Below are 25,968 nucleotides of genomic sequence, written 5' to 3' on the forward strand. Positions count from 1 at the left end.
CTAGTTTTATGGATCATATGCATCCTTTTCATCTCATTTCACCTCTTCTATGCTAATTTAAATTCCTTCTATGCTCTTGCATCATCCCTCCTAAACTCCATCCTTTCCTTGTTCCATAGGTCTTATTTCCTGTTCCCAGCTGCTTTCAACACTTTGGGGTTACCCTTGAGGCATCCTTGCTGCTGCCTGTACCAAGTGCCAACCACAGTGAAAGGGCAGCATTGTTAGCTTGTAGTCAGAATAAGATGGATAACGTCAACCTTATCAATTTTTCTTGCATCTTTCTCTGAAATGTTCATATAGAAAAGCAGGATGGATATGTTTTCTTCATAATGCATTCACGATTACTCACTATATACTGGGAATATCCACCTCCAAATAAAATATATTCCATTCTAGGGTATAGCAGTGTCAACTTATGGCATGAGTTTAAAAGAGCATGGGTAACAATTCAGAAAGAAAAGAATGATCTAGCGTTTGCTCATAATACAATAATATGTGTATCCCAGGGTTTCTGAATCAACTGGAAGTTTATGTGGCGAATATATCCCTTTACAAACCTGAATAAGGAACTCCACATGCTGCTCTAGGTCTTCTCAGATTCTAGATCAGTGTTTCTAATCCTTATCAGCTTGAAGATGTGGGGACTACTGGGAGTTAAAAGTCCACACATCTTCAAGTCCCTTAGGTTGAGAAACGCTTATCTGGCTGGGGGAAGGGCTGGTTGGGGAATTTCAAGAGTTGAAGTCCATTCTCATATTCATTCTCTCTCTCTCTCTCTCTCTCTCTCTCTCTCTCTCTCTCTCTCTCTCTCTCTCTCTCTCTCTCTCTCTCTTTCTCTCTCATGAGTGATATTAAACTATTATTGGAAACGCTATTCTTTTGTTATTTATTAACTTAGGAGATATATAATGATCTTCCTTTGTCCTCCATTCCCATTGTCACACTTTCATCTTTTATTTTAGCGAACTTATTTAGAGTTTTCACTGCATTCAGCATCATCTCAGACAGAGAAATAATACTTGTGCCACACAGGGTAAAGAAGGCAGCTGTTAAAGGATGACTCCTTGTTGCCATTTAAGACAAAGAAAGCTATGAGAGTTCATGGAAAGAGAATTGTTATTAGATGTCTATGGGGAGACATGGTTTGTAGGAGCAGCAGAGGATTTTGTCGTTCTTTTCATGATTGTTGGGATGCCCTCCCTCTCTCCTTCTCCACAGATCTTCGCTTTTTATATAAGGGAATATGTCAAGAGTTGGAGCTGAATCACTGTTTACCCGGGAGGCCATAACAAACGTTAAAAAGAAAGTAAAGGGCAATCCTGTAATTTGTCTACTCCAAACTGAACACTATTCAGTTTAGTGGGTGTTATATCCAGTTAAGCACTTATAACACATGTAGACTGCCTTCCACCTAACGGCCACATAGTTCACTACTGCATAATATCTGTCCTAAGAGTTCCTCCAGGATCTGACAACTTTTCCCTGTATTCAGGGCTCTGTTTGCTTGCAACTAGAAAACACTGTGATGAGTGTGTGGTGTGTGTGTGTGTATGTGTAAACAGATGATTGGTCCATGTGCTCCAGAAGTAGTCCACAAGCCTGGAAATGCTTTGAAATTATTAAAACTGCAGCTTTAGGCAACCAATTCAGACCCTATTAGTTACATGTATTTTATATGGAATTTTGTATTTTCATACTCTATATAGAGAAGATATATCCAGGTTCAATTTAGTTGTCCTGCCTGATGATATGCTATTCTCAGATAAAAATTACATCAAGTCTCCATTGGTGATGGTCGCAATTTGATCATTTCAGACATCACAGCAAGAACATCACATGTTTCATTGTGTGTGTTAACTTTATTTGCAAATGCAAAATGCCCTATGTGCTGCCACCATGTGGCTGTTTTGGGGAAATTATAATATGCTATCTTATCTGGGTAGCCAACTCCTTCCCTATGACATATTTCCTCCTTCTCTTGATCATGTGCCTTACACCCCGCCCCTTTCTGGGATGGACTTCCTCCTTCTTTCTCCCTGGGGACTCTCCTCCTCCATAACCGGCAGACACACATGCTCCTCCATGACCAGCAGACACACGTGCAGATACTGAGTCGTTGCTGTCTTTTGACCTTGGAAATATCGTGCATTATCATCTAATTCACCTCATCTGCTGTAATCTACTCTGCATGCAAATAAAGGTATTTCTGGATGATAAAAGATATTTTTATGAGTTCTGCTATCTGAAAAGAATTGTTAATAGTGATAACATCTGCTTATACAGACCAGCACAGGGGTCTTAACAAAGGGATCAATCACAATACAGCAGTTTGATCCAGAATAGTCAAAAGACAGTATCGACTCACAGTGTCTGCACGTGCGTCTGCACACCCTATAATATCCTTGTGATTGTGGCACAACATAAAAGTAGAAATATAGAAAGTATATTACTGCAGGCATTTTAATTTTAGAAATACTTTAAAGGATAGGATTTGTTTTACATAATTCTAACCTGTAGCTTGGAATACTGTTAGGTTACAGTTCAGTGGAATTATTAGCAGTGTAGCATTGTGAGAAAATAAATTATGAGTTCTGAGATACTTGTATTTTCTTTTTTTTAAAAAAATTCTTCTAGTTATTTCAATGGAAGCAGCTGGAGAATCTCTATTTTCGTGAAAAGAAGTTTGCAGTAGAAGTTCATGATCCCCACAGGTAAGAAACCGGGAACTTATTTTAACTGTCCAATTGGATAAGTTGCTAATTCTATGGAATCTAGACTTATGCCATATTCACACATGATGCTAGACTGTAATGTGGTTCATTTTTAGCTCATCCATCCCAAGGAGGGGGAAAATGTTTTACAATAGTATGGCTCTCCCCATTGTGCTAACCTGAAAGGAATGAATTCAACATCATTGCTTCCCAGATATATCTGTGTTATGTGAAATAGCTCCATGTAGCATTTATGTCTAATATAACGGAGGATTAGTATTGTAGCCCTTTTTTCCATTAGCATTCCAATCAGTTCCTGAAAAAGAGCCATGAATATATTTATAACAAAAAAGTTGGTGCAAACTAAGAATAAAACTGTTGGGAGAATGTTGTATACAGATTAAGTCTTTTGAAAAAATGTGGTACAAATTATCCACATACATAAATTCTAATGCCTTATAGAATATTTAGGACTACAACATTCAGCTTCTAGAATTCCTACAGCATTCATTCTGCCTGGAGATTTGGGGGAGGTTTTTCCACAGACCAGAGGGGGGCGTGGTTTTGGGTGCTGCCTGCATTCCATGGATGGGGTTTCACTTGATTGTGCGGCCCGGGTTTCTGGCATGCCACAGCTCAGTGCCAGTCTATGGCCCGGGGGTTGGGGACCCCTGAGCTAGAATTCAACATAATCACTACACACTTCATCCAGTCATCCAAAAAAGGAGAGGTTTATATTTGATCCATACTCTGTGCACTAAACTAGACAGGGAGGGGAGCAGAAAAGCACTCTCAAGAACCGCCCCACTGTGATCATCAGCTTTGTTCCTCATGTCAATATTAGTTCAAAACTGCCTTGTACAATTGTGAAGGAAATGGCTTCAGCTCAGTTTTCTAGTGAAAGGAAAGTCTGGGTATAAAGAAACTTCGTTTCTAGGTATGTGGGAAAGGTAGGAGGTTGGGGATGGTCGTGAGTAAATCCCACTATGTCTAAAATTCCAACTTCTCTGAGGAAAGGTTTCTTCTGTCTGACAGTTCTTCCCCCCCCCTCTTGTGAATGAATGTTCAGTCTTTCTAGCAGTTGCTGCTGCCTCTTATATAATCTAAGTGGTACAGCCAGGCACGGGTTTGCTATCTTAGTGAGAACTAAGCTAGGTACAACATAAACATTTAAAAATTGAAGTGTTAACTATTTGGGCGTCTGTTGGTTGATTAATTGCTTCTTTGCTTATTTAACCTCTAGAGGACAGACTTGCAAAGGCTAATCTAAGGGGTTGACTTTCTCTCTCTCTCTCTCTCTCTCTCTCTCTCTCTCTCTCTCTCTCTCTCTCTCTCTCTCTCCTCTCTCTCTCTCTCTCTCTCTCTCAAAAAGCAATATTCATTTAAAATTATAAAAATGCTTAGAATTTCAGTATCAAGACGGACCTTTGGACAGAGTGGCCTTGTAGTGCAAACCTGGTATGCAAACACGTCTCTGATCAAATCCATCTGGGTGATGGCAATCAGTCAACATCAGTTTTACTTGGACAGGAAACAAAGCCAAGTAAGTGGTCTTCAGTGATATTTAATGTAATTATAGAATTGTCCTAGAGTGATTATATAGAGATAGTCCTTGGGTTATGACAGCAATTGGGATTGGAACTTCCATTGCTAAGCAGTGCATTCATAAAGAGCGATGTCATGTTAACATATTTCTTAGTGATAGCAATCCTGGCTGTCCCTGTTGCTGAGAGAAGATCAGGGGTTGTAAAGCAAGAAACAGACAATTACAACTTACGACTTCTTGCCAGCTTCCAACAAGTATTGTCAGTTGGGAAGCCAGCACAAAATTGCAAGTCCCAGGTGACTTGCAAGCAGCCCATTGACAGGCGAGTACTACGGAGCGTGAGGAGAAGGATGTATTCCAGTGCGGTGTGACTGGAGTGAGCACTATATAGAGTGTGGGCGGGCGTGCAAGCTATGGAGTATGAGATTGTATAGTGGGCTCCTACTCCTACTCCTACTCCTTAGTGCGCTCCTAAGGAGAAGGAATGGCAGGAGCAATTTGCAACCTTCTCTGCCAACTTCCCCATTGGCTTTGCTTGTGGGAAGCTGGCAGGGGAAAAATCTCAAATGTTGCTCATGTGACCATGTGACCCTGCAAGTGTTGTTTGTTTGTTTGTTGTATCCCATCTTTATTATTTTTATAAACCCACACATAAGTGCAAGTGAGCTGGTTGCCAAGCTCTTAAATTGTGATCACATGACCATGGGGATGCTGCAACAGCCAGAACATTGATTATTGGTCATAAATGCCACTTGCTGAGTACTATCACAAATTTAAATGGTTACTAAATGAGTGGTCACTAACTGAGGTCTCCCTGTATTATCCTTGCAAATTATGACATTTTGTAGCCTACCTTGTAAAAATATCCATTTTAGTGATTCTGAACAACAAGCAGAACTGACTCTTTTATCATTTGTAAATAGTTTCATATTCATCGGGAATATGGAAGCCTGGGTTGAAAGGCTACAGTTAATACAGTCATTATTTTTTAGTATTATATTTGAGCAGCAGTGCAGTTGTTTAACTTATTTTGTGCTACTTCCAGCCACAGCTGGAGAAATGTTCCAAAAAACACATACAACGTTTAATTGATGAGTTTCATTTTTCCTTTCTTTTTTCCTATATTCATTTTGAACATTTCTAATGCCTAATTAGGTAGGTTTTGGCTTGTGTTTTTAATCACTGATAACCAGAAAACAGGTTACGTCTCAAAACAATACATATTTAGCTTTGGGGACCGTATGAAATGTGTTTTGTACCTTTTATTTTACTACAGTTAACTTGGTGACACATGGTAGTTCATTGTTTTGGTTTGTTTGCTTGCTTCAAAATCCTTTCAGGCAAAAATTCCCTCAGCCAGAAGCTTGGATGATATTGCAATGGACCTGACAGATACAGGAGTGCCAAAAGTTTCAAAGCTAACAGCTTTGGAAGCAAAGAATCAACTTATTATGGCCAGCAATGGTAGCTTAATCTCTTCAGGTAGGAAGTCTTCTTTATTTATTTATTTTTATTTATTTATTTATTTTAATCCCATTTATATCCCGCCCTTCTCCGAAGACTCAGGGCGGCTTACAATCTAAGCACAAATCAACGTGCTTAGCTTCTTGCCCGTTTGAAATGTTTGCATCTCTGAGGTTTGTTTGTACCATAGAGTGTGCTGGTGGTTACACTCTAAATCAGAGGTGGAGAACTATAGTGTGGTCCTTTTATGATTTGTAGACTTCAGCTCCCAGAATTCCTATGCTGGCTCAGGAATTCTGGGAGTTGAAGTCCACAAGTTCCCCACTCCTGCTCTAAATGGTAAAAACCTAAAAGAAAACCTACTAATATGAGACCTCAGATAAATCTATTATTGAACATGACAAATCCAACAAAAACCCTTGCTAGTCCTTGGCTAGTCCTTTAAGCAGAGGCTCAGGGGGGAAAAAATCTCACAGTCGGTTTTGGGTATCATGATGGGTTTTCATAGAAGGAAGTGATGGTAAAATGAAAACAAAACCTTTCTCTCAACTTACCGTACATCCTGCTTGTTAGTGGTGGTGGTACTTCAGATTTCAAAAATATCAGGGAGAGACTTTCAGGGAAAATTATCTTCATTGTCCTCCAGCACAGAAAAGTAGATAATTATCCAGCAGGTAGACATCCTTGATTTACGACCATAATTGAGCCCAAATTTTCTGTTGCTAAGCAAGTCAGTTGTTAGGTGAGTTTTGTCCCATTTTACAACCTTTTTGCCATAGTTGTTAAGCGAATCATGTAGTCATTAAGTGAATCTGGCTTCCCCCATTGACTTCGCTTGTCGGAAGCCTGCTGGGAAGGTTGGAAATGCTGATCACCTGACAGTGCAACTGTCATAAATACATGCCCAAGTTTTGATCACGTGACAATGCTGCTACAGTTGTAACTTAACTTTTTCAGCGCCACTGTACCTTTGAACAGCCACTAAATGAATTCTTGTAAGTCGAGGATTACCTGTAATAGGGGAAAAAATAATCAACTAATAAAAGCTTGGCCCCCTAAGAAAAGTGAATGGAAATACATTCTCAGAAATAAAAATTTCCTTTTTTTTTGTCCTCTTCAAAGCTGGGTCTCCCACCCCCCACAGGCCTTAGGCTAATGTGGATGACAGGCTTCTTATGTGGGATTTTGCTAGATTTTTTTTGGGAGTGGGGGGGTTTCTCCATATATTTGTTCTTCTCTAGTGGTTGGATGGAGAGACAGAGGTAAACTACATAGATCTGGAGAGGAACTCCTGAGCAAACAGAACTGCTGAGAAACAAAATCAAGACAGATGGAACCGGCCACTTTGGGGTTATTCATCTCTCCTGCTTATTCTGCATTTTTTTACTTTTGAAGCAGCAGTCTCAGGAGAAGTTTTGTGTAAATGTGATAGTTTCAGAAAGGAGGAAAGGACCAATTATATTGTGAATAGCTAGTTCTAGCCACCCCATTCTTGGCTACTCATGCAAGAAGTTGCTGGTTGCACGGAAGAAACATAATTTTACACTCTGTCTGTTCTGGTTTACATTCAGCCCTACTCCTGCTATGCAGGTTTATTCAGGACAACTTTCAGGATGGCATGAGGACATTCATATGTCATATCTTTTGTCTGTTCCACCCAGATGGCCTTGGACTCTCTGGAATCAGAAGTCTCCTGTGGTCTTGTTCTGTATATTGATGCAGTAGCCAATTTATTTTATTTATTTATTTATTTTAATCCCATTTATATCCCGCCCTTCTCCTTCTCAGGGCGGCTTACAATTTAAGCACAAACCAATGTGCTTAGCAATATGATATGTCTGCCTGTGTCTTGTGTGCTAATCTAGCCTCTGTTAACGCTTTTCTGACAATAGGCCAGGTGTATTGTATCTGAGCAATCCATTCCTTTAGTTCTGGAATTACTGGTTTACCTGTCCCACATTCTGGAATTTGTGTTTCGGTGTAGTAAACTGAAAATCTAGTCTTCCAGGACTGTAGTATAAAGGTCCCCAGCCTTATATTGTATTTCAATATGTTGAATTCATTGAAACTGCATTTCCCAGAATTCTTAACCATTATGGCCACAGGCACTTATCAACATCTCTGGAGTCACCCTCTCTGGAAAGGCTGATTTAAAACAACAAAACTAGCTGATTTGTTGCATTTCTAACCCAACTTTCCTCTAGATTGCTCAAGATAGTGTACTTTAGGCTTATAGTGTACTTTAGGCTTACCCCTTATAAGCCTCATAGCTTTTGGTAAAGAGAGAAAACTGTTGATTTACTCTCCCACTAAACTCCATGGTCAAGTGAGAATTTGAATTAGCTTGTCCACGATCGCTCCCTTAGCACCTTAGTCATACTTCCTCCCAATGAGCCTTTTCAGATTCTGTACATTTGTAAGAAGGACAACTTTAATCTTCCGGATGAATAAACCCATTCCAAACTTTGTTTAATCCATTGAGGAACCTAAAAACCACCTAGTTTTTCTGGATCTGCTCAGCCTATATAGAAAAGATGTTTGAAAAGGAAGTCTTAAATTATAAAGTACTGCAGCTAGAAATCAAGCAGTGACAACGTTTACTTCTTACAACATTCTTGAATTCACCTCATAATCTAATGAGTTTAAACAATTTGCATACATTTAACGAGAGCATAGGCATGTTTGTCTGAGCTGAAAGTCGTGGATGTATATTGAATTCCATTGGAGTGCTGCTGAAAAATCACAAGTTAGTTTAAGGAAAGATGTGAAGACACATTCTTTTTAAAGCTAAGCTAACAAATTTACAAATGGAATTGCAATACAAGTTGTGGGCTTCTTCTAAGCATTTGTATTTTCCCAAACACTGTTTTCTCACCAGTATGCAAATAGTTAGTTAGCATTTTATGGCTACTGAGCATGTCTACTCATGGGGATTCATTTGTGCTTTTCCTCTCCTTAATTTTTGTTTGGTTTTTGTTCATTTTTCTTACATCCACAAATATTGGATTTCGTCTCAAGCCCTTTGAGTCTACATGTCTATATATATATTTTTTTATATAGGATCTCAAGATTCAGAAGTCAGCGAAGAGCAGAAGAAAGAGAAAATCGTAGAACTGAGAAAGAAAGAAAAGCTTTTGCAGGAGAAACTCTTGCAGAAAGTTGAAGAGTTGAAGAAGATCTGTTTGCGGGAAGCGGTGAGACTGGTTGTTTTCGCTCCAGTCAAGCGCAGTTTGGGAGTATTCATTCATTCTTTCTCGGGTTGCTAAGAGTGCTCTTCTCGTATTCTGTAGGAGATCACTGGAAAAATGCCAAAGGAATATCCTCTGAACAGTGGAGAGAAGCCTCCTCAAGTCAGAAGGCGTATAGGTACAGCATTCAGATTGGATGACAGTATGCTACCCAGTGAGGAGGTAGGCATATATCTTTATTTGTTTATTTATTTATGATTTTGTAATATCTATGCAGCTGCTTATCTTAAGAACACAAATCTGGGTGACTCACTACAACAGTAAAAATCAAAATGTAAAACAAAAATCTGGCGCTCCCGCCATCTTAGATGAATACTTCACCCTAACCCAGCTCCTGAGTAAAGACTTGACTTTGGAGGATTCATTGGCAAAATCAGGTCACCCCAAAATGTTTAAGTGGAATCTCTTTTAAATACCTTGCTTGTTATAGCTCATTTTTTTGGTGTTGGATAAGGGCCTTGAATCCCCCATGTAAGTACTGGTAGAAATAAAGATTAATTATCAGTGGGTGGGTTTTAGTCTTTGAACAATTATTTTAAGAGCTGGTCTTCATCAGAATTTTAACTCTAATTAATTTGAGTTGCCTGAAATTTGGATTGTTGGGATTCAGTGAAACATAGAATGCAGAGAATTGCCTTTGAGCAGATTTTTGGAATTGCATGTTATTGGAAAAGATGCCTTCCCTTTACCTCTTTGAAGAGCATGTTACTCCATAACATGGGCATAAATTATGTGTAGGAGGTGAACTATTTCCTTCCGACTGAGAGCTGTACGTGTTTTAGGAGATTTCATCATTTCCTTTTGGATTTATTGTAGGCCTTTCTGTTGGAAGCCAGTCTTTTCTGGTGTCAATTGAAAGCTAACGTAGGAAGCAAAATATGGCGAGCTACTATGCAACCATTTGTGTAACCTGTTATTTGGAGTAATTTTTCAGGTTCTCAACTTCAAATCCGTGTTGCAATTACTTATAAAATGTGATGTGCAATTCTGTTTTGGGAAGCATTTTTTTTTTTTGTAAAATAGATGTCTTTGCATTTTGTGTCATAGAACTGTTCAGGTCATCCTTGACTTACAACCTTTTGTTTGGTGGCCATTCAAAGTTACAATGGCACTGAAAAAAGCGACTTATGACTGTTTTTCACCCATCCCTTGCAGCATCCTGGGGGTCATGTGATCAAAATTCAGCAGTTTGGCAACTGGCACGTATCTATGACAGTTGCAAAGTTCCAGGGGTCACGTGATCACCTTTTGCGACCCTCTGACAAGCAAAGTCAATGGAGAAGCCCAGATTCACTTCACAACCGTGTTAATAACTTCACAGCTGCAGTGATTCACTTAACAACTGTGACAGGAAAGGTCGCAAAGGGCAAAATCCACTTAACTGTCTTGCTTTAGCAATGGAAATTTTGGGTCAATTGCGGTGATATGGAAATTTTGGGCTCGGCTGCGGTCATACGTTGAGGACTACCTGTATTTCAAAATGTAGAGATGGGCCAACATGGAAGGATAGATATGCCATGGTCTTCTATTTTCTGGATCCTCAACCCGGTATCTGGAAGCCAACATAATGCAGGTTGCTCCCTTCCCATTTTTTTAAGGTTCTTTTCATGTATGTATGTATGTATGTATAAACAAACAAGGATAGCTATGCTGTAAAACAGAGCACTGGTTTCAAGCATAACAGTGCTTCAAGCACACCAGCAAGATTCCATTAAACTGTCAGTGGAACAGGAAGAAAACTGGGTTCAACACCCAGGCTGGGCAAAGTAAGGGTGGAGGTAGAGCAGGTTGTGCGGTTTTTGTTTTTTTGTCACTTGAAAAGCAGGCTTCCAGGAAGGAAGTATGAGTTTCGCCCCACCAAATGAACTTGTTTTGTTCACATACTTTTGTTAAGTGAATCTGGCTTCCCCTTTGACATGGCTTGTCAGAAAAATAACAAAAGGTGATCACAAGGACCCCCGGGACGCCGCAATCGTCATAAATATGAGTCAGTTGTCAAGCGTCTGAATTTTGATCACATGACCAAGGGCAGGGGTAGGCAACCTCGGCTCTTTTATGACTCATGGACTTCAACTCCCAGAATTCCTGAGTCAGCATAGCTGACTCAGGAATTCTGGGAGTTTATTTATTTATTTATTTATTTTATTTTATTAGTTTTGTATACCGCCCTTTCCTGAAGGACTCAGGGCGGTTTACAGGGTAATTAAAACAAGAAATACAAAAGTTAAAAACGATTAAAAAAATTACAACAGTCCCTGAAAAAGTAAAAGCCCCCAATTAAAATTAAAATTCTCAGCCTGGGTCAGAGAGCTCGAAGAGCCAGGTCTTCAGGTCCCGGCGGAATGAACGGAGGTCGGGGGCAGTCCTCAGCCCCATGGGCAGCTGGTTCCAGAGGGCAGGCGCACCCACTGAGAAGGCCCTCCCCCTGGGTGTTACCCGCCGGCAATCTTTTACCGGCGGCACCCTGAGAGGACTCTCCCTGTGGGAGCGCACTGGACGAAGGGAGCTTGATGCTGGCAGCAGGTGTTCCCTCAGATATCCCGGACCCAAGCCATTTGAAGTCCATGAGTCATAAAAGAGCCGAGGTTGCCTACCCCTGACCAAGGGGGATGCTGCAGTGGTGGTAAGTGTAAAAAATGATCATAAGTCGCTTTTTTCAATGCCACTGTAACTTCAGACAGTCACTAAATGAACTGTTGTAAGTCGAGGAGAACCTGTACTGTATATTTCTTCATGTGTTCTCTGAATTGTCCTCCAGTGTTTGAAAGCTGCCTTGCCTTAGATGGCATTTGGCAACTGTCTAATCTTTCTTTCCCTCCTTTTTTTTAAGCCCCCTCCCCTCCACAAAGCCCCCTCTAGTTTAGGGGCATCTAGGAGAAGAGTTTTCAAAAATTAAAAATGGTGGCCCCCGGGCGTGCAGTTTTAATCTCCATCACTTGTTTTACACGTCGTGAATATGCATCGCAGATAAAAAGAGGAAGAACTTGGATCATGCAAGTCACATAACCGTCTTGGCGTTTTTAACCTTACAGATATTCTTGGTTGCACCACTGAAGTTTGGTGACGTGTTTGTCAAGACATTGACAATACAATTGGCTTGAGTCTCTCTGATTCTTTACCAACATTGATACATAAGATTTTCAGATGTATGGGCATTATACTAGTGTTTATCATCTTCCTTAGGGACGCGGTGGCTCAGTGGGTTAGGACGCTGAGCTTGTCGATCAGAAGGTCGGCAGTTTGGCGGGTCGAATCCCGAGTGCCGTGTAACAGAGTGAGCGCCTGTTACTCGTCCCAGCTTCTGCCAACCTAGCAGTTCGAAAGCACGTAAAAATGCAAGTAGAAAAATAGGGACCACTATGGTGGGAAGGTAACAGCATTCCGTGAGCCTCTGGCGTCTAGTCATGCCGGCCACATGACCACGGAGACGTCCTCGGACAAACGCTGGCTTTTCGGCTTTGAAACAGCGATGAGCACCGGCCCCTAGAGTCGGAAATGACTAGCACGCATGCGCGGGGGAACCTTTACCTATCATCTTTCTAAGTGCAGTATAATGCAGGAAAACGTGACAGCTTTTTGTTCACAGAATGACAGTTATGCAAATCCATAGCTGCTCCTGGAAAGATATTGAGCTTTAACCCTAATAAATATCACGTAAAACGGTTGGCTTCTTAACGATGGGCTGTAGCAGAATTAAAAAGACCTTTAAGCTGGTAAAAAGACCAGCTATTCTTTGTTACGCGTATGGAGAAAAAAAAGAAACCTTAAAAGGTATAGCTTAAATTGAGGTCATTTCCTCTATGGCAAGAAATGACATAGAATGGCTAGATTGATTGATTGGTTGACTGATTGATTTAAATCTCTTGTAGGACCCAAAGCTGCAAAACCTAGAAAGCAACTTTCTCATCCAGCAAAAGTTGGTGGAAGCAGCAAAGAAACTGGCTGGGGAGCCAGACCTGTGCAAAAACGTGAAAAAGAAAAGAAAACAAGAGTACACAGAGGCAGTGAAAAAGCTTCAGGAGACTGAAAATTCCATCAACGAATATAGAATTAAATGTGGGAAGAAACCTGCACAGAGGTCAACCCTGATTATACCAGGTATCAAAAAAAAAATATCCTGCCTTTAATTCGTGCTGCCAGGGCTTTGTCTGTCTGTATGCACCTATATGTTTTCCAATGTTATGTTTTTTTCTAGCATATTTATGTAACAGAAATGAAAGATCTAGGCTCCTCGGGGGGGGGGGGGGGGACAGTTGGACTATAAGGCTGACTTCAGCAAATTTAGGATCTGACCTGTAATCTGATTGTCATGTTTTCATGTAAGATGTGGTTGAGACAGAAGACAGATGAAGCATTTATTCCAACAAGTGCCGACGCGTTGGAGGGGAAAAGCAAATTAAAGCGTTTTAATTTGGCTGGAAGGCCTGGTGGCATTCTTCCAGGCAAAACTAGTGTGGTACTGTGTTCTGTCAAGAATCAGATGCTGATTTGAGCAGAATGTGGCTGTTTAGTGTGTTTGTTGGCTAACGTGCAATCCAAAACAGATCAAGCAGATCATTAGAGCAGGACCTTCCCCCACCTGTCCACCTCATAACAAGTGTTGGCTGGGAGGGGAGGAGAGGGAAGGAAAGGAGATAAAAAGGCAGCTGATATGGTGAGTCAGCAAGACAAAAAGATTGAAGCCCACATAGCATAAAAATAAAGCCCTGTATATCATGATGCAAAAATGGTATCTACACTACAGGCAGTCCTCATTTATAATTGGGCAGCAGTTGGGCCTAGCAAATTCATTGCTAAGTGATGGAGTCATAAAGTGAAACATCACATGCCCATGTGAACTTACAATGTCAGTCATTATGTGAATCACCATGGTGGTTAAGCGAGCTTTCACATGATTGGGACTTGTGACTTCCTGCTGGCTTCCCCTTTGATTTTGGTTGCCAGAGGGTCACAAATGGCAATCACAGGAATACAGAATGCTGTGAAGGCCACAAATTCAAGGACTGGTCATAAACCTACTTTTTCAGTGCTGTCATAGTTTAGGTTGCCAAATGGGGCAGTCGGTAAATGAGGACTGCCTGTATCAGAGCAGTGCGCTCCAAACTAAAATCCTCCAGGTGTTTGGGCACCAAAGCTCTGGGAATTCTCAACCAGGGAGGAAGAAGAGGAATAAACAGATCCAGAGGTTGATAATTCAGTTCTCCAAATTGAGGTTATATGAGGAGAGAGCGCATTCACACCCTTGGGCCCAGCCCATTATATCACCTTTGCTGATTCACAAGGCAGTCCAAAAAAAAAAAAGCAGCCAAAAGTCTTGGCTCTCAGAATTTCAACATTCCTCAAAGCAGGCAGAGTCAGGCACTTAGCAAAAGTCTTTAAAGTGAGAAAAGATTGGAGCCTATTAAAACACCTCCTTTCTTTTCACCTGTTCCATAGTATGACTGTGGTGCGAATGCAGCACAGCAGAGGGCAAGTCATTTGAAGGGGACTCCACTCCCTTTTCACCTTTTGTGGGTCCAGTTCTGGTCAGTGAACCGATAGCATAAGGAAGATGGGCTTGAAGAGATTGCACAAGGAATTTAATGAACTGGCTCTATATTTTGTAATCCAAGAACGTTGGAGAATTTGCAAGTTTTGGATCAGCTGCCTATGGCCTCTTGTTTATGTCCCAAACTTGGGCTTTGGGGAAACTTTCACATATTGTTAAAGTCCAATACCTGTACCTGTTGTACCCACTTGCTCTTTTAACTTTTCCCTTTCACTTTTCATCATTTTCTTGATGTTTTACATACATGAGCCATCACTGCTGCATGGAGGACTTTCTCGTCAGTGGGTAGCAACTTGCCCCTTATTTTTTACATAGGCAGCTTTAGTAATCTCTCAACAGACCTTCAGCCAAAGGGACCTTTTAATAAGCAAAAGATTTAATTCATCAGTCCAATCCTAATCTCACACTTTATTAGATTTTATATATCTTGATCACCAGGCTGAAAAAACTATGGTCTATCCAGGGGTAGGCAACCTTGGCTCTTTTATGTGTGGACTTCATAGCTGACTCAGGAATTCTGGGAGTTGAAGTTCACGAGTTATAAAAGAGCCAAGGTTGCCTAGCCCTATTTTTCTTTCTTGTCAATAATGTTGGTGTTATGTGGAAGGTTGCTTGTCTCTTTGAACTCTAAAGTCACTAGAGATTTTAGTTTATTCAAGAACACTTCACCTTATTCATTTTACTTATTATTGTTTGAGAAGCCAGTGTGTTTGCAGTGATTTAATTTTGAGGGCCCCAGGCATTCAGGTGTTATACTTTATCTGGAGAGCTCTGATAAGGCATTCACTTCATCTAGTTGTAAACAATTCCCTGCTGGGCAGAAAAGTAGGAGGGAAGGTATAAGAAGACTGATAGGTATGAATGATTTTGCCCAGAGCTGATGCCTGCATTTTGAAAAAATTTGAAATGTGTGTAGGAGAGCTCCCTAAATGACTTGTTTGTTCGGAAACCCAACTGGTACAGGGAGAAGTATATGAAGTTCAGTTTCACTTACCTTATCAAACAGAAAGCTAAGCAGATTAGAATTATACATACAGCATTTTCATGGGGGAGAATGATTTGAAGACCAAAAATGGATTCTTTGAAGAAGCTGAGTGTTGCCAGTGGCTTAGAATGAAAGCTGAGAAACTGATTAGTAGAGCTTCGACAACTGGAGTTACAATTAATGATTCAACAAGCATATTCCACAAGGAAGTCCATTGCTTCAGTAGAAAGTTTGCCGGACATTTCAGCAACGGATGTGCAAGTGAACCCAGGAACTGCACAACCCTTGGTGCATTTGTTCTCTTGCCATCGGCATTATTTCTGATGAAGGCCTGGCATTTACTTTGATTTTCAAACTGCAGTTTATACCTCACCTTTTGGTCTAGCATGAAGAGCTTCACTTTTGAGCAGAGTTGGCACCACCTTACCAATTTATGACCTTAGGGTTAGAAAAAGGCAGGGCTTTTTTTTGTCATAAAACGCCCAGAACAGAGTTCCATCACCTTTTTTGGATAGAAACTTGTAGGGTAGGCAAGGCGGGTTGCATGACATGTGTGAGTTTCGGCACTTTTTTTTTTTTTACAAATAATGCACTGGAAAAAGGTCACGCATTGATTAACTACATTCAGTAGTTCTAGCTTTTCCCTTTCTTGACATACATTGACATACAATACAAGGACAAGAGGAAATAATCTCTCCTGCCCTTTTTCCAGTCAAAGAGAATCATAAAAGCAAAACTATAAACACAGCTTGGAAAGGTTGAAGGCAAAAGGAGAAGCGGATGGCAGAGGATGAGATGGTTAGATAGTGTCATTGAGACAATGAACATGAATTTGAGCAAATTCCAGGAGACGGGAGGACAGGGCAGCCTGGTATGTTACGGTCCATGGGTTGTGAAGACTTGGACTCAACTTAGTGACTGAACAATAACAACAAAACTGTGTAGATCAGGGAAAGAAAGCTGGATGCTCTCCAGTGATCCAATATGATTCTCTAATTTTGATCATGAGGATTTTTTTTTTAATGGTTCATTAAAGACGCAATTGCAGAGAGAGTTTTGCAGGTTCGACTTCAGTATATTCTGGGAATAAATTAAATATATCTTGCATGCTTGTATAGTTGTCCTAAGTTAGTGCTTATGATGTTAGGACACCAGCGCACTACGGTATGTTAACATTTGTGCAAAGTGCAGCAAATGTTGTGGGACTGTGTAGCCTATCTTCAATAGCCACTATTGTAACACGTAAAAAGAATCTTAAAAATTAATAGCAGCTGACTTGTTTGGCTTTAGTATATCAGTGACTTAGTCTGTTCTCTGAGTGTGTTAGCGATGATTTGCTTGGAGCTAACGCCTCCAGCTAATAAAAAACAGACCCCACTTTACTGATGTTTGTTCTTAATTATTCATTTTACTTGTACATAGCACCCAATCCTGGCAGTATGTGATCCCTGAGTGATCACAGGCAGTCTTAATAATTGTATGCTATAATGTACCTAAGGTTCCAAACTGCAGCTTTGTCACTCATGAGTATCCTTTTTCTTTTTCTTTCTTTTGCTTCTCCACAGATGAAATTATACCATCGGAGAGCAGCTCCTTGTCTGATACAACATCTTTTGAAGATGGTGCGTATTCCCACACTCTTAACTTTAAAAGCAAAATTCACGCGGGAAATGTTACATTCTGTATTGCTTGTCTTCTCTGGGTGTGGAGGTAAAGAGAGGAAACTTGATTTCTGTAACGGCTGGCACCTTTAAAAAGGCCAGGCTACTTCTAAATAAATATGCCTGCTAGCAAATGAGCACGTCCAAGCAGTTGGGCTTTAGAGATGTTCACGGAAGGAATGTTTTCAATGCCTCTCTGTTCTGCAGTCGTATCACTGTCTATGTGTTTGGAGGAACAAACCCACGGAAGCAGATTTTCAACAGTGCGAGGGTGTTTTGTCCAAGTCTCAGGGCAGTGATCAGGTTCCCAGGTGATTTTGGAGCCAGACAAAATGATCGTGCCAGTGAATAAAGAAACTTTAAGCTTTATTGTTTAACTGTAGCAAACAGATTGAACGGCATGACATAAAAAGCATGCATACCAAGCACGATGATGCCCAAATTTCTGATAAGCTGCGAGGAGTTCCTTCATAATCTCAGCAGAGATACCTCAAGAGTGGCCAATTGCCACAGTACTCAGTGCTAAGTTCTGTGCAGAAGCTCTCCACAAACAACATCAATTCCTGGGTCTCCATCAAAACCTGGCAACATGACTTCACGGCCCGGTTATAGTTATGAGATAGCAAGACCTGACCTTAACTTGGAGGCACACGATTGTGAGATTTTCACAGGTTTACAGTATGGGAAGCTATGTGAAGATTCTCCCCTTCCTCCTCTATTCAGCAAGGTATAAAGATAAAAGGAGTCCCTTTTTTCCATTTGAAGGCCATTGACCCACTACTCTCCAAAGACATTTCTGCAGTCAGGTGGTCAGCATAATGTCACGGAGCACTGTTACCTTCCCACCAAAGTGGTACCTATTTATCTATTCGCATTTGCTTTCAGACTGCTAGGTTGGCAGGAGCTGGGGCAAGGACAGGAGCTCACCCTGTCACGTAGCGTTCAGGTCTCCAACCTGAGCTGCCGACTTTCCAACCGACAAACCCAGCATCTTAACCACTGAGCCACTATGCCTCCTTTTTTATTCAGCAAGCATGAGTGAAAAACTAACAGGTTATCTTAGAGTGAGTTCTAAACTTCTAGATTGTTTTTAATATGAAGGAGACAAAATATGTCACTAAACTTCTTGAAATAATAATGGTCTTCTGCATTGTCACTATAAAAGGGAAGGAGTTGGTTCTATCCATGAACTTACTCTAGCATCCTATTTCATGAGTTCTGGTCTAGCCAAGACATAACTAATAAAATGTAAAGACAGTGATAATGGCATTTGTATAAGAACTGGAAATTGAATTTAACTAAAATACTGAATATAGTGAATTACAATGAGGGCCAGAGTCATTGGAATAAAGAACTTGAACTTGGAACTTTCTCATAGAATTAAAATTAAATTCTGGTTCTAGACAGAAGCAACAGAAAGAATATAAATATTCCAATTTCTGTTAATAACATGTCATTGACTAAGATAGACAGCCATACAACAAATAAATAAACTTGATTCAAAGCACAGTAAGGAAGCCACTATGAGTCTTGTCTTCCTTCTAGCAGGATTTCAGGATTATTACCAAATAAAAAGTGTCTGGAGCAATAGTCTCTGGATTTTCTTGGATTTCTAGTGATAAAGTTAGCTGAGATGATGGGACACCTAGTTGAACATTATTTGAAAATAAAGATTGATCAGGGTTTTTTTTCTTTTTTGCAAATTCCTGTTTTTAAGAATCACATGGGGAAGAGGTGTTAATGGCTAAATATCACGTGAGCAGGTAGGACTTGTGTAACACTAAAATAAAACCATGAATATACATACAGGATGAAATCAAAATAAAATCACAGTAAACATACAGATTATAACTGAAAGATGGGGAGGTAAGGAGCAGAAGGTACTGGGTGTGTGTGTGTGTGTGTTCTGCTGTTGGTCCTTCAGCACCTCCAGTGTGATTATGCACTTCACCAATGAATTCTCAGCCAAACTGATCCCAGATAGTAAAGAGGATTCTGAGCCATTCATTTTTATATATATGTAAAAAGAAACTCAGGTGCTAGTGGGTTAAAGGAGAAAGAAGAAAGACAATATGCTGATACAATCTCCTAATCTTCATGAACATTTAACTCATATAAACAAGCAATTATTATCCTTTTTAATCTTTCAGTGCTGGCATAATGATACCTGGGTTTGTTACTTCCTGCCAGCTAATACTGGGCTGGGTTAGCTATACTCCCTTTGTTAGTCATTAGTCCTAAATAGAACCCCACTATCCTATTTATTATCACAGAAAAAATGTGCCAAATTCTTTCATTTTGATGAGGCAATGCTTTCCAGTTGGTTAGTCTCAAGAACAAAGCTACCGGCATTGGAATGAATCCTATACAGTGCCTTTACCTGGTCATGCTTTGAAGCAGAGAAAATTTTTAAATCCTCAATTTCTGTGTGTATATTTTTACTCTGGAAGTTATAAACATGGCCTGAGTTTTTCACAAGGGGCCAACCACCGACCAGTTTATTATTAGCCAACAGCATTTATTTTAATGTTTTTATCATTGTACACAGTACATTCCTAACTGGGAAAAGAAAAAGAAATGATGTGATCAGTCAAAAGTTTCAAACAATAATTACAGTAAGTAAGCAAGTAAGAAATGGCTAATAAAAAACTACCACCGTGGCTTAAAGCTTTAATCGTCCAGTTTTTGAATGGAATCTATCCATTTGGACTTCTTTAAAGTCCTAGCTGATAGGATTTTCAGGTCAAAATCATTCCAGTTTTATTCATATCAAATTCTTCTCAAAAATTGTCTGATCAAAACACAGCCTTGGTACGATGCATCCTCAAAGTTGTTTTAAGAGCTGTCTCTTAAAGAAGCACTAGCGAAAACCAGTTGTCATCCCACAGTCTTATGCATGGAATCAGGGGGTTTAATTACAAGATGACTGTGTGCCTAGGGAATTAGTTGGCTTTCCTTGGTTGGATGTATTAATCCAGATGGCGTGCATCCATCTATGTGAAATGATCAAATTTGGATTCATCACTGAGCAGTATTATGGGCTCAGTAGTCTAATGTGCTTCTTCATCTCACTTTTGTGAAAGTAACACGGGTTCATAAAGGAAGAAATAGAATATTTCTTTCCAATAGAAATATAAAGAGTTATGTAAGGACTAGATCAGGGCTTTTCAACCAGTGGTACGGGTACCACCTGTGGTACATTGGCACCTGGCAGGTGGTACGCGATCATCCTAGAAAATTGGTAGCGGAGGAGGGGAATGAGCTGAACTGGTGGCAGCAACGCAGAAACCTAAGCAAGAGATGGCTGGAGCTAGGTGACTGGTGGTACTCGGATGTTGCCATATCCTAAAAGTGGTATAATGGGTGAAAAGGTTGAAAAGCCCTAGACTAGATAACACAAAGCCATGCTGTTTCTTCCAATTGATTCTTTTTAAGGCAATACTTCCCTTACTGTGGCAGTCCAAAGAATAATCTCTCTGCCAGCCTCTCCACCACCCAAATCTCCTGGAGTGGAGAGAATCCATCTCAGGAAGTCTTCCATGAATGAACAGCTCTTAGAACAGAGACACTCCAGGTATGGGACCATTGATGATGTTCAAGCTGCAATAGCTTTATTGCTTTGTTGTTGCTGTTTTTTTTTTAAACTTTCCATGCATTGCCAGATACTTTAAAGCGGTGAGGTTTTTTTTTAAACTGTTGCTATGATTGATTGATTGATTGATTACTTTTTCTACTAAAAGATGCATACGAAATGCCTTGTAACAAAAGAGCTTGCGTTCTGTTTTCATAGTGATTTCTATAGTCTGAGCTTTCACCTATTCTCTGACTGCAAATGTATACATACCTCTGGAACAGATCGTCCCGGAGAAGATCAATCTATTTTATTTCAGAGAATTAACAGTGATTTGATATCTCATAAGTAATCAGATTTTGCAGTGGCCTCAAACATCTCAACTGCTTGGCACCAGGAGCTAGCTTTACACAAAGAAATTGCAGGACAAAACCTAAACCACTAAGACTCAACCCCTGGTGGTCCGGGAATCATTTTAAGCAGTTCCTTGCAAAAGTGCCGGAACCAGAAAACTGCTCCTTATACATGCATGATGCCATATGAATAGAGCCAAGGCCTTATTTGAATCTTCATTTATTTTATTTTATTTTTTTTTATTAAGTTTATATGCCACCCCTCTCCCTGGAAAGGCGTCTCATTAGCTGAAGCTTTCCATTTTTCTTTGTTTGCAGCTGCAGTATATAAGAATAATATATTAATAGCTCATAACGATTGTGTGCTATGAACACTTTGTTAACTTTGATCATTTCTCCCTCTGCCCTGTTTCATTGCCTATCTTTTTAAGCCTCTCCCTGCTTAGTAACAACTGTTTTGCAAAGTAGATTGTAGCATGATGCTCTTCTGCATGAAACACTTGCTATTATATGCACTGTTCTTGCATTGTCAGCCTGTAGGAAAATAGTATCCATGGTGGTATTCTTTGCATTGGTTTGAAGATACTAGAATGATGCTGGTCACTAGATCCCTTTGTTTCTAATCATAGAGATTCTCTGTCAACTCATAGCAGTCCATACCGGACAGCCGAGAGGCAACACCATGGAGGAAGAAGTATGCCCACAACACCAGTCCTCACACGCAATGCCTACAGTAGCACTCACTTGCAGTAAGTCAGTCCCTTGCCATTTTTTTTCCTCATTTGAGTTGAAAGTATTTCCTATTCATGTACAAAAGGCGTATTACAGCCAAAACCTATAGGTGTGTCCACAATAGTTCTCAGTTGATTTGTTACAGATGAGGTGAATTTGATGGCTAAATATCTTTGAATCAGAGTACTTGACCAGGAAGCTTTGTTTCAAATTATGTTTAGGTGCAGTAAAATTAAATGGGTTTATAGTCTTCAAAGCTAGAAACTGAGTCAGACAAAAAAAGGGTTAGCCAGGAAGTACAAAGGACAGGACAATTATGGTTTTACCCAAATGGATGTGGCAGGTTTGGGAGGAAGAGAGTTTGGGTTTTAATGAGTTGAGGGGTTTAGTATTTTATATATGAACTTCAGAGTAAATTTGAGTACTACGTCTGAGTAACATTGTGTTCCTATGGAAATCATATACACACACATAAGATTGCCTCTTGAAGTTTTGAGAACCAAAGAATGGCATTTGGGGCTCCAGAGAGAATACCCACTTCTCCTAAACATTGCCTAACTTAGTTTGAAGGGTCTACCTCAGGGGTCTTTAAACTTGGCCCTTTTATGGCTTGTGGACTTCAACTCCCAGAATTCCTCAGCCAGTCATAAAAGGGCCAAGTTTGAAGACCCCTGGTCTACCTAATTCTAGTTACCAGAAAGAAATTTCCTGAATAAATATCAATGACACCAATGATTAGCTTTAACACCCAGCAAGATTGTCAGCTGAGAAAATGTTAGGAAACTCTTAGATCAGTATTTCTCAGTAACTTTGGAATGTGGTTGTTTATTAGAAACATGACTTGTTGAAAGAGTGTTCTTTCCAAAGTAAATATAAATAGTATCCAATATTTGTTTATGCCATATGATTATTACCTACAACTGTAGTATTACTATGGAGGTTGGATTTTGTTCCCCTTCTACACACACACACAAACACATTTATTTTAATTCTCACATTTATTTAAGTACTGGTAGCCCTGATGATAGTTGTAATTCTGATATGTATTATATCAAAGATCCTCAGATCCTATGTCACTGACAAGTCTCATGTTTTGGTTAAACTGCTTTCCTACTATACATATTATGTACATACGTTCGTGGCTCACCTATAACATTGGATACAGCTTTCATGTCATTCATTGCCACCTTAGATAAATTTATTTTTAATTTTCATACAAGATAATATTTCACCATTTAACTGAATGTTATTGTGCTGATTGTACAGGTGATTTCACTGTTCACTTATGAATTATTTCTGTGATCAGGTATGTAGGATTTATTCATCAGCAGTGAAATACCAACCTGCTTCTAATTCTATAGTTTTATTAAAAGAACAGTGTGGTGGCCTAGTGGTGAAGACACTTGTCTCCCACTGGGAAGGTTGAGAGGTTAATCCTAGGTAGCAACAAATGTTTCTCTCCTAGAACTCAAAGATAAATATTTGCTGCGAACTCCGCATAGGCATCAGGAAGGGCATCCAGCCAGTAAACGCTTGATTCCATCCAGTCGTTATGACTCTACCCTGAATTACAGGATCGTAAAAAAGGGAGTTTATTGAACTATAGAATAAAGTTCTGCTACATAATATAGCATGAAGCAGATTTGTGACCCTTTTCAACTTCATGTGTCTAAAATACTCCCTCTTAGGATTTTCCTTGAGGAAAATCTCAAAAAGATGCTGCTGCTATCCGTAGGTATCTTGCTGTGTTGTTGAATTGTTGTTATGTGTTTACTTATCTTTTACTTTGCTGACTTTGTTTGAAATTTACTAGACTTTCTTTGCATCTATTGCTCTATGCTTTTTATGGGAACTGACTGTTTGCTTTCCTTGTAACAAAAACCTGTTTCTTTTTTCAGACCCGATACATCCCCTCAGCACTGTTTGGATACCCAAACTACCTTCTTATCCGAAACCACCAGTGAAAAGCCAATGTTCACCCTTTCAAAATCCCAAAGAAGTAGCAGCACAGAAATCCTAGATGATGGATCCTCCTACACCAGCCAATCCAGTGCAGAGTATTACTGCATGACCCCAAATTCAAAGCCCTGCTATAGCACCCAAACCCTTGACAACCGCACTAGAAACAGGAGACGGTCCAAGAAACAGAACATTTCTGCTTCCAGTTCAGGAAGTATGCCTAACCTAGCCCAGAAGGACAACTGCAATGGGGTCTATGCAAAAAAGCAAGGACAGATGCCGACCAGTTGCTACATTTCTGGCTATGCCCCTTCTACAGGGGGCGACATATATTACAACGGTGGCTATGTATATGAGAATGGCACAGAGGGCCAATACACGGTCAACCCTTCCTATCGTTCCTCAGCACACTATGGGTACGAACGTCGATATCGGGAATTCAGATCTTTCCATGAAGATGAAATGGAGCGAGTGCCACACAATCCATACGCCACGCTGCGCTTGCCCCGGAAGCCATCAATGAAAACAGAGCACATCACTAAAAATATCCACAAGGCCTTAGTTGCAGAGCATCTTCGTGGCTGGTACCAGCGTGCCTCTGGACAAAAAGAGCAGGTCCTTGGCTTGCAGGCAGGCCTTGATGCTGATCGTGAGTCCCAGAGAGGCCTAGGCTGTGCTGGACTACAGATGCTAAGTTGTCAAAGCAGTCATTCATCTTCTTTCTCTTTAGGTAACTCTACTGCTTGTCAGGTGGTTTTTTTGTTTTGTTTTTTTTTGTTTGTAACTGCTCTGTTTTGCGTTGATGTTCCTCAGAGATCTTGCATGCTTTGGTCCAATGAATGAATAATGGCCTCTGTCTGCAGGAGGTTTATCTATTATCACTATGAAACGCCATCCATTCATTTGCGTGACCAAAGCTCTTATTTTAATAAGTGGGAAACTCTCCTCTCATAGAAGCTCATTATCAGATAATAGAAGGAAGTGTTTAATTAGATTGCAAATGGTGGGGCGAGGTATAGAAAGGAGAATTCTCCAATTGTTGGTGGTTAAAAACTTGAGTGTTTGGGGAATCTGGAATATGAGTAGCTATATAATGGGCTGAATGCAACACAAAAATGGAATACTTGGCATTCCCAGCAATGGTAGCCATCATCTGGCTGATAATCTGGGAACTGTACTCCTAAAACATCCCAAAAGCATCTGGTTAGGGAAGGCTGAGATGCCCTGAATAGTATTAACCTACCATCCTTTAAGGGACGCGGTGGCTCAGTGGGTTAGGATGCTGAGCTTGTCGATCAGAAGGTTGGCAGTTTGGTGGGTCAAATCCCGAGTGCCGCGTAACAGAGTGAGCGCCTGTTACTCGTCCCAGCTTCTGCCAACCTAGCAGTTCAAAAGCACGTAAAAATGCAAGTAGAAAAATAGGGACCACTACGGTGGGAAGGTAACAGCGTTCCGTGCGCTTTTGGCATCTAGTCATGCCGACCACATGACCACGGAGACATCCTCAGACAAGCGCTGGCTCTTCGGCTTTGAAACGGAGATGAGCACCGGCCCCTAGAGTCGGAAACGACTAGCACGCATGTGCAGGGGAACCTTTACCTTTACCATCCTTCAGATGTCTTAGACTGTAATTTCCAGAAATACTTAACAGCATGACCAGTGCTCATAGCAATAGTACAAAATGTCAGAGGATGTGGATCTTGGTTGTACCTGTTATAGATTATAGCTTGAGTGAGAGAATTACTCATGTTTGAATTTAGATGTCAGCACTTACCCACTATTTTATTCATTATTTACATGCAACTTTTAATGTGCAACTTGCTATTTAAGTGTTCTTCATTAGGTCAGCTTAGTCATGGTACTGTATCTTTCACAAACAGAATCAGAAAAACTCAACCAAGTGTTGTGGATTTTACCCAAGTAATTGATGAGATTTCTGTTATACTGGTTTTAAAAGAATGGTCATACTGGTTTGTAATAGGGTCGGGTGTCAACAGTGTGTGCAGGAGGTTAAGAAATTTGAGACAAGCCTTACAGGTTTGTACAAATGGCTCATCATATCCCACATCCTGTCTCCCATAATGACGAGGGCCTGGAAGGAACCAAGTATTTAATCACAGGAGATAACCTTTAAAAGGCAACCCATTTTGGGCAGTGGAAAAGTCCAAGATAGTTATAATCGTTGTA

General features: G+C 40.3%; 1 protein-coding gene across 2 annotated transcripts in view; it reads left to right on the forward strand.

Moving 5' to 3' along the window:
• The window catches only part of FRMD4B (FERM domain containing 4B), a gene marked incomplete at its 5' end in the record, with an annotated part of 181,339 nt that overhangs the window by 149,663 nt on the left and 5,708 nt on the right, over positions 1 to 25,968 (forward strand). Inside the window, 10 exons of one of the 2 annotated variants that reach the window (XM_081318101.1) lie at positions 2,638 to 2,714; positions 4,119 to 4,257; positions 5,601 to 5,742; positions 8,785 to 8,918; positions 9,015 to 9,134; positions 12,842 to 13,070; positions 17,071 to 17,127; positions 20,602 to 20,757; positions 21,698 to 21,839; positions 23,721 to 24,511. In XM_081318101.1, the coding sequence (XP_081174227.1) occupies positions 2,638 to 2,714; positions 4,119 to 4,257; positions 5,601 to 5,742; positions 8,785 to 8,918; positions 9,015 to 9,134; positions 12,842 to 13,070; positions 17,071 to 17,127; positions 20,602 to 20,757; positions 21,698 to 21,839; positions 23,721 to 24,511 (1,987 nt within the window). The remainder of the gene's footprint in view (positions 1 to 2,637; positions 2,715 to 4,118; positions 4,258 to 5,600; positions 5,743 to 8,784; positions 8,919 to 9,014; positions 9,135 to 12,841; positions 13,071 to 17,070; positions 17,128 to 20,601; positions 20,758 to 21,697; positions 21,840 to 23,720; positions 24,512 to 25,968) is intronic. The other variant, XM_081318102.1, reaches the window with a different exon arrangement.

The sequence above is a fragment of the Vipera berus genome (assembly GCF_964194415.1).
Source record: "Vipera berus genome assembly, chromosome: 2".
In the NCBI taxonomy this organism is placed as follows: Eukaryota; Metazoa; Chordata; class Lepidosauria; order Squamata; family Viperidae; genus Vipera; species Vipera berus.